This window comes from Chondrus crispus, genomic scaffold, assembly GCF_000350225.1.
Source record: "Chondrus crispus Stackhouse genomic scaffold, scaffold_7, whole genome shotgun sequence".
In the NCBI taxonomy this organism is placed as follows: domain Eukaryota; phylum Rhodophyta; class Florideophyceae; order Gigartinales; family Gigartinaceae; genus Chondrus; species Chondrus crispus.
In genome coordinates, this window is record NW_005178734.1 from 490,817 (window position 1) to 499,007 (window position 8,191).

The 8,191-nt window shown below is 50.1% G+C and overlaps 1 protein-coding gene; it reads right to left on the reverse strand.

Annotated features, from left to right (window-relative positions):
- Positions 1 to 4,547: 4,547 nt before the first annotated feature.
- CHC_T00007350001 (hypothetical protein) lies at positions 4,548 to 5,076 on the reverse strand. XM_005711367.1 is given in 2 exon segments: positions 4,548 to 4,740; positions 4,741 to 5,076. The coding sequence occupies 1 exon segment, from the start codon at positions 5,074 to 5,076 to the stop codon at positions 4,741 to 4,743; it is 336 nt and encodes a 111-aa protein (XP_005711424.1). The 3' UTR covers positions 4,548 to 4,740.
- Between the last annotated feature and the right edge of the window lie 3,115 nt (positions 5,077 to 8,191).

An 8,191-nucleotide genomic window follows, 5' to 3' on the forward strand; every position in this document is an offset into this window, starting at 1 on the left:
AAGCGCTGAACTCCGCCGCCATTTCGTTAAGGATGAATCGTCGAAGGGAACTATAGAGGTTCTTCACTGCAGGACCGAGGAGATGCTCGCCGACCTGGTGACGAAGGGATTGACTACCGAGCGCGTACGCTTCCTACGTGAAGCTTTGTGCATTGATGACATTGTTTCTGAGAGCGAAGTTGAGGAGGGGTGCTGATACGTGAACTTCCCTTCAAGTGGTCTCGCATTAAGTCAGTAAAATCTAAGCTCATCGCGCAGTACTGATGTTGGTCAACAATTGTCGAAGTGATTTAAGGTACCTTGCTGCGTCTGGAGCCGCCCCCAACTGATAGAAGTACGATATCGTAATTCGCAACACTCCGCACATGGCTGGGTAGCAGCCAGGAGACGTAAACACCTGTGATTGGCAATGAACACAAGTAGCGCATGGGTGCCGTTCTCATAGATGAACCACACATGTCAGCGTCCGCGCGGGATGGGCGGCACTGCCGACTGTCACTCGGTGGAGATCACTGTAGTCCCCGAGCGCTAAATGGCTGGGAGAGCTCCTGCGCCGGACGCGGCGCATATGTGCTCGGGGATAGGCTCACAGGAGACAGGTGTCCCCTACCGCAGCTGAGACTGAGGGGGCCGGGAGAGTGGCAGCGCTACCTAAATAAACGACTCTGCCAGCGCTTCTCTAGGATGGGGAAGGCAGAGGGGGATAGACTGTCCCTGTACGACTTGCTGCGGCGGAACTGAGGAAAAAGCACGAGTACGCAACAAAGCGCTTTGCCCTTTCGAAAGTGCAACTTTATGAATTTTTCTTGGCCACGCTCACGACAATTTACGTGTGTACAGGGTCAGCATGTCTTCATATGGCGTCGTTTCAACAGTTACTGCTCCTGTCTTGAAACAAGTTACTCAGTCCTATCTGATCGAGTTTGAGACTGAGTTTGAAGCCCACAAGGAGAAAGTAGCTGACGTAAATCGCAATCGTGACGCATCTCGCCACCTTTCTCCTGCATCCGTGCGGCAATGTATGGAACCAACCTTATTGCACAGCCTCTGCATTTTGGGACAGATCGAAGGTGCGGAGGAGCTTCCCGATGCAACTGATGCCTCTGTAAATAAATGGTTTGAGGAAATACTTGCTACCGAGCGGGAAGATTTGACAGAACGGGTCAGGTCTGCACTTGACGCGATTAAGTACACAGTTGATAACAAGGATTCGAGTGGGGCTGCGCTCACATTTGTTGTAGAAGTGGTCAAATCTCTCGATAAGAACAACGCCTCAGAAGTTCTGAAGGATAAAGTAACCTGTAAATCTTTAATCAATAAGCTTGTTCGTAAGCTCGAACCAGCCGAACTCCGAGAGCGGATCTTCGATGCGAGAGACTGCTGGACATCCACTCAGCGCTCTAGTATTTCCTTTTTACAGGCTAGGGTAAGTGCTATAGCGGTTGAGGTATCTCAAGGTGAGATCGCCCGCGCACGGATCCAGCGCCGAAGTGGTAAGCGAAACAGAGATGACCACATTGGCAAAGAAAAGAACCCGAAAGGTAAATTTCAACCCCGAAAAGAGAAGAGAGACAAAAATCGACTGCAGTACGCAGACAGGTCTACTGCAACAAAAGGTTCCGCCTGGGATAAACCGTGTCTGAATCCGGACTGCTCTGAGCTTCATCCGCTTTCTAAGTGTCAAAATACTCCGGATGACACGAAGAAGGATCTTTTCGCCAACTACCGAGCTGAGAAGCGTCGGAAGGGACATGAAAACCCCAAATTGAGCGTCGTGCGTGAACGTCCTGCAGAGTCGGACCTGGATGAGTCGAAGGGGCGGTATAGTGTGGTACTTGAGGACGAATTGGACGCTATAGCTCTTGGGGATTATGGGGCCGACGCAAGCGCACTGCCTCTCTCAATGCTGCATCGTTTGAAGAACACAGTGAAAGAACTAGTGGTCACTACCGTAAGACCCCCTTGTGAATTATCTGCAGCTATCAATAGTACTGCATCTCATCCTATCCATTTCACAGCTTCGCACAAAGTGACTCTATCAGTCACAATCATGTGCCAGACTCCAACCTCCCTGTCCGCATCCATGGCGTCCCTTTCTTGGTGGTTGATCAAGATGTGGACGAAATCTTTCTGGGGAGGCCGTTCCTCAGAAAAACCGGTTTCGATTTGAAGAGTCACCTGAGGGAAGTGGCCTCACAATTACACGAAAAGGACTATGGAGATCTCAACCCAGACGAAATTAAAGTGTCGTTGGCAACGTATCAAGGGCTGCGATACGACAGTGTCGCTGATGATCCAATTTCGCTCCCCGACTCCGCTGGGGCCAGCATTGGTAATGACTCCAGGGAAGAGATTGAGTCGGCTTTTATGTCTAGCAAGCGGCAAGCCAGCAAGAATGGAATGTCTGCTAATGGTGTCGCCGAAATGGGGCGCTTGATGGACAAGTTCAGAGAGGTCTTTCGGATCAAGCTGGGCCGTGATCCCCCAGCGTCAGTTCGACCTCTGCAGATCGCTCTGAAGGCGAAAGCTCGCGTCCGTAGGGCATCCCAACGCCGGCACGCCCCACCACAGCACGCTTTCATTTGTAGCACCATCAAAAAGCTTGAGGAAATAGGAGCAGTCTACAAAAATCCCACCTCTCAATGGGCAAGTCCTGCACTTGCAGTGGCGAAGCCCGGTAAAGAGGGTTTCCGTTTTACTGTAGACCTCCGTGGCCCAAACGCAGAGACGGAACCCATCGCCTCGGCTTTGCTACATCTCGAATCTCTCTTACAGTCAGTTCAGGGAAGCACATGCTTCGCAAAAATGGACATGGCCCACGCCTATTGGCAGCTCCCTCTCCACTCTTCATCTCAAGAAATGATGTCAATTCAAACTCCCCTCGGTGTCTACTCCCCTACAAGGCTCCTGCAAGGCGGAACTGACGCTGGTAATCATTACCAAGCAGTTACCCAGGGCCTTTTCCAAGACGAGCTCCGTCACGAGCTCCTTCAATGGCTCGATGATTTCCTTCTACATTGCCGTAACGAGGCGCATCTTCTTCGCTCCCTTCATATTTTCCTGCGCACGTGCAAAAGCTACGGTCTCAAGATACACGCGGAGAAATCTGAGCTCTTCGCTAGACATGCCCGTATTTGTGGGCCGGACATCTCATCTGAGGGCGTTACCTTCGCCCCCAAAAACCTAAACATTATCCTTCAAATGAACAAACCCACGTACGCGGGTGAACTGCAGCAGCTCTCGTGTGCCTCTAACTGGATGAGAGCTTCCATACCGGCATACTCCTCTGTTGTTGCTTCATTGCACGCCATTCTCGAAAACATTTACAAGGTGAAAGGTTCCCGTACTAAGCGCGCCATATCGAAAGTATCCTTGAGTGGCTATTGAGGGATTGAGCAAGACAAATCTTTCGACTCTATAAAAAGGCAAATAGCCCGCTCAACGAGAATCGCTCACCCCAAGGCAGATCATGCACTATGCCCCTTCACTGACGCTTCCGAGACTCACTGGTCAGGAATCCTGACACAAGTGCCGGACGAGCAGCTAAAGAAGCCGCTTGAGGAGCAGGAACATGAACCGCTCTCTTTCCTCTCCGGAAGTTTTACAGGGGCTTCTTATGCATAGGAAGCCCCTGTAAAACTTCGACCACCGCAAAACCTTCCTTTTCTGGAACAGTCCATCCATGGATGGACTGCTCCAGAGAAGGAAGGTTCTGCGGTGGTCGAATCCATGTGCAAGCTAGACTACTTGGTGATGGGAAGAAGAGTAGCGATATTCACGAACCACGCCAACTTGGTCTACCTATTTGATCCACATGGGCAGAACCCAGGCATACCACGGCATACAGCGAGCAAGCTCATGTGATGGGCTTTAAAATTTGAGCGCATTCAGGTACGTCATTGAGTACCTCGCAGGAGAAAGGAATGTGTGGGCCGACATACTTTCACGATGGGCTGTTCAACCCAACAGAAAACTACCAGCTGCTAACTTGAGGTCATTATTGGTTGCTCCCATTACTCCATCTCTGGACTTCAAATTGGATTGGCAGAAAGCGGACGACATTATCAAGTCCCAGGCGAAGCACGAAGAGCCACCGCCTTCCCGCTTTGAGAAGGTCAATGAAATCTGGCAGGACAAGAGAGGAGTGGTCTGGGTTCCTACTCAGGACAGACTCATGAGGCTACGGATCATGGTGGCGGGTCACACAAGATACGGTGGGCACAGAGGGTACCGTACTACCCAGGTAACTGTGAAAGCGTACTTCTGGTGGAAAGAAGTCACGGCAGACGTAGAACACTTCGTGAAATCTTGTCTGCACTGTCTCGCGACTGAGACTGGGGAATCAGTTCCTCGCCCTATGGGCCATGCCGTACACGGTGATAGGCCAAATGCTCTATTACATTTTGACTACTGCTACATGATGAAGGGATTAAGAGACCTTAGACATGTGCTGGTTCTCAAAGACGACTTCAGTGGTTACGCTTGGCTGCGTCCTACACAAGAAGCCGACGCCGATACAACTGCACAGGCTATGCTAGATTGGTTTGCTTCTTTTGGAGTTGTTCACTACTAGGTTTCGGACAGAGGAACACACTTTAAGAATGAGGTCGTGCGAACTTTGCGCGAGCAGACAGGAGGATCTCACCACTTCACATTAGCATATTGCCCTTGGAGCAATGGCACGGTCGAGGTGGTATGCCGAGAACTGTTACGTGCCACGCGAGCGCTGCTCCCAGAATTCTAATTCCGGCACAGATCCTGGCCTAATGTCATACCTGTAGTACAATCGGTACTTAATTCATCCCCGCTGCAACACTTGGGTCGTCGCTGCGCCCTCAACGTATTCACTGGGCTTCCCCAGGACACAACATTGCGCTCCGTCACGACTAGGATTGGAGGTTCTGTTCGTGTCCGATCGATTGATGAAGTCCACTCTGAACGGCTCGTCCGAATTGACAAAACGCAGCGCGCCCTCGCCGAAATGCACCGCGACGTGAAATCTCGAACAACAGCCACACGTGAGAAGGAGATCCAAAGACACAATACGCGGACCAACGTACGTCCGATCAACTTCATCGCAGGAGATTTTGTGCTGCAAGGCAGCTTTCAAAAGATCAGAGGAACCAAGCCAGCGGTCAAGTGGACAGGCCCATACAGAGTTGTTTCTTGCCTCTCTGAGTACATTTTTCTGGTCGAGGATCTTTGTCTGGGAAAAGAACTGAATTGCACGGACGCAGGCTTAAATATTTCAGGAATAAGGAATTCGAAGTAACCGAGGAAGTCAGAAATCAATTGGCTTACCAACAGAACGAGCTCCTTCTCGTAAGCGACTTTCACGACATTCGTCAAGTAGTGGAAAAAGTGGAATTGCTCACCCAGTGGCGAGGTTTCGACATTAGCGAAAGCTCGTGGGTTTCTCTGACATTGCTAAGAGAGGACGTGCCGATACTTTTGGATGAGTATATCCAGGACGTACGCAAGAATGGCACGCCTCGTCAACAGAAGTTGGGGGCGTCCCTGTGACGATGCCACGGCTCGGCCTTCCGGCCCGACGATGCATGGGGGACTGCTGCGTCTGGAGGCGGCCCCAACTGATAGAAGTACGATATCGTAATTCGCAGCACTCCGCACCTGGATGGGTGGCAGCCAGGAGACGTAGACGCCTGTGATTGGCAATGAACACAAGTAGCGCATGGGTGCCGTTCTCATAGATGAACCACACATGTCAGCGTCCGCGCGGGGTGGGCGGCACTGCCGACTGTCACTCGGTGGAGATCACTGTAGTCCCCGAGCGCTAAATGGCTGGGAGAGCTCCTGCGCCGGACGCGGCGCATATGTGCTCGGGGATAGGCTCACAGGAGACAGGTGTCCCCTACCGCAGCTGAGACTGAGGGGGCCGGGAGAGTGGCAGCGCTACCTAAATAAACGACTCTGCCAGCGCTTCTCTAGGATGGGGAAGGCAGAGGGGGATAGACTGTCCCTGTACGACTTGCTGCGGCGGAACTGAGGAAAAAGCACGAGTACGCAACAAAAAGGGATTGACTACCGAGCGCGTACGCTTCCTACGTGAAGCTTTGTGCATTGATGACATTGTTTCTGAGAGCGAAGTTAAGGAGGGGTGTTGATACGTGAACTTCACTTCAAGTGGTCTCGCATTAAGTCAGTAACATCTAAGCTCATCGCGCAGTACTGATGTTGGTCAACAATTGTCTAAGTGATTTAAGGTACCTAGCGAGAGATGTAATGATATCCGGTGATTACTCCTGCCTCCTGATTGTAATTCTCTATTCATGTTTTGTACTACAGTACTGGGATAACATGTTTGATGTGAGTGTGTAGATCTTTACTTCGTTGTGGATGAACTGATACAGTACCCTTCTCACTGGGGCATTTTGGAACATGGGAATTTTGAAACACCCCTAATTTTGAGACCAGCCTGCGTAGCGTTCCACCTTTCATTGCCCCCGCAGATCTGCGGTTCCTATGGAACCTGTATCTACAAACCGCACTCCAGGACACGTTTGAACGCGCCATTGACGACGCGCATAGGCACCATGCCACCATCTATGCGAGCGCAGTCGCTAGCACACAAGCGAAGAATAGCAAACGCCCATATTGAACGACAGCGGCGCCACCGAGCGCTGGATCTCCTCAAAAAAGGATACAGCATTCGGAAGACCGCTTCGCTCAGTGGTGTATCCAACACAACAGCTTTTCGTATCAAGAAAAACTTCACTACAGGAGACGATGTTGCGCTGAAAAAACTGCTTGACCCCCTAAATTATCGACCAGGCCCTGCTCAGGTTATATCAACTCCAGAAGAAGAGCTTGTTGTTCAAAGGGCACTCGTCGGCGCAAAGAGAGGCTTCGTAATCGATAACAACGACCTGGTCTCAGTTTTTGCACAAATTAGCAGTGATGGTCGCCAACCGTTTCGGCGAGGTGTTCCATCCCCGGACACAATTCGTAGTTTCAGAGCCCGTCACAGAGAGCTCGGGTACATGGTCTCCGAAAATGTTTCTGCGGCACGTTTAGCTTCAGAAAATGTATCGCACATCGGAAGTCTTGAAACCGTACTCCAAACCGTGTGTTCAGAATTCCCAGAATTCAAAAATGACCCCAAACTAATATGGAACTTTGACGAAACGGCATTGCTTGAAGAGTACGGCAAAAAATAAGGTGTTATGCAGCATCGCAGAGCTGTAGCGGAGGAGCCCGTATTGCTGTTAAAGACGCCGGAAAGCATCTAACAGCTGGTATTGCCATTGCCGCGGATGGTCATGTTGCCCCTCTATTCATAATCGCATCTGGAAAAATGTATGTGAAGCTGGAAGAAGCCATTACCAGAGGAAAATTTTACTGACAAGGTGGGAATTGTCATTGGCTTTGCTCAGATGATTGGTGGCCTAAGAAAACAACGGTTTCTCTAACAAAAAAGGCTCAATTGATAGAACAGTAATTGTCGATGTCATCAAACACATTGACACTCATGCAAGAAAAACCATACCCCATTCGAAGAAAATTTTGCTTTTGGTTGATGGAGATAGCTCACGTCAGAGTAAAGAATGGATAACTGAATGCAGAAGGCGAAATATCATAGCCGTTAAACTTCCAGCCAACACTACACATATCCTGCAACCATGCGACCAATCAGCAAATCAGGCGTTCCAAAGGGAGATCAGGAGGACAAGGGACCAGCTGTTGGCAATAAGTCACTTCTCCTGGACGAATACTGCAATGAAAGTAAAGTTTGCAATTGCGGGACACAAACCCGTGACCTCAGATGTGGCAAGAAAATCGTTTCAAGAAGCAGGCATATGGCCTATGAATTTTCAATTCATGAAAAGATTCGATAATGCCCCTCCTGGATCATCTCCAACACACTTAATAGATGTACATGAACCTCGAGCAGACACTTTTGGGGTATCGGAGGCTTCAAAGTATCCTCGTAGACAAGCTGCGTGTGTTTTGACCGACAGAATCAAAACACTACTGAACAGCGGCATGACGGCAACACGTGCATTGGGTGAAATTGCTGTTTTGATGAAAACTTCTTACGTTGTGAACAATATATTGTCTCACGCCATTTCCCCTTCACTGCGAGCGGGCAGCAAAACAAACCGGAGAAGGGTCAGTGTTGAGCCCAAGTCTGCACTGCTTCTCACGAATCGATCACTCACGTGCAATGAAA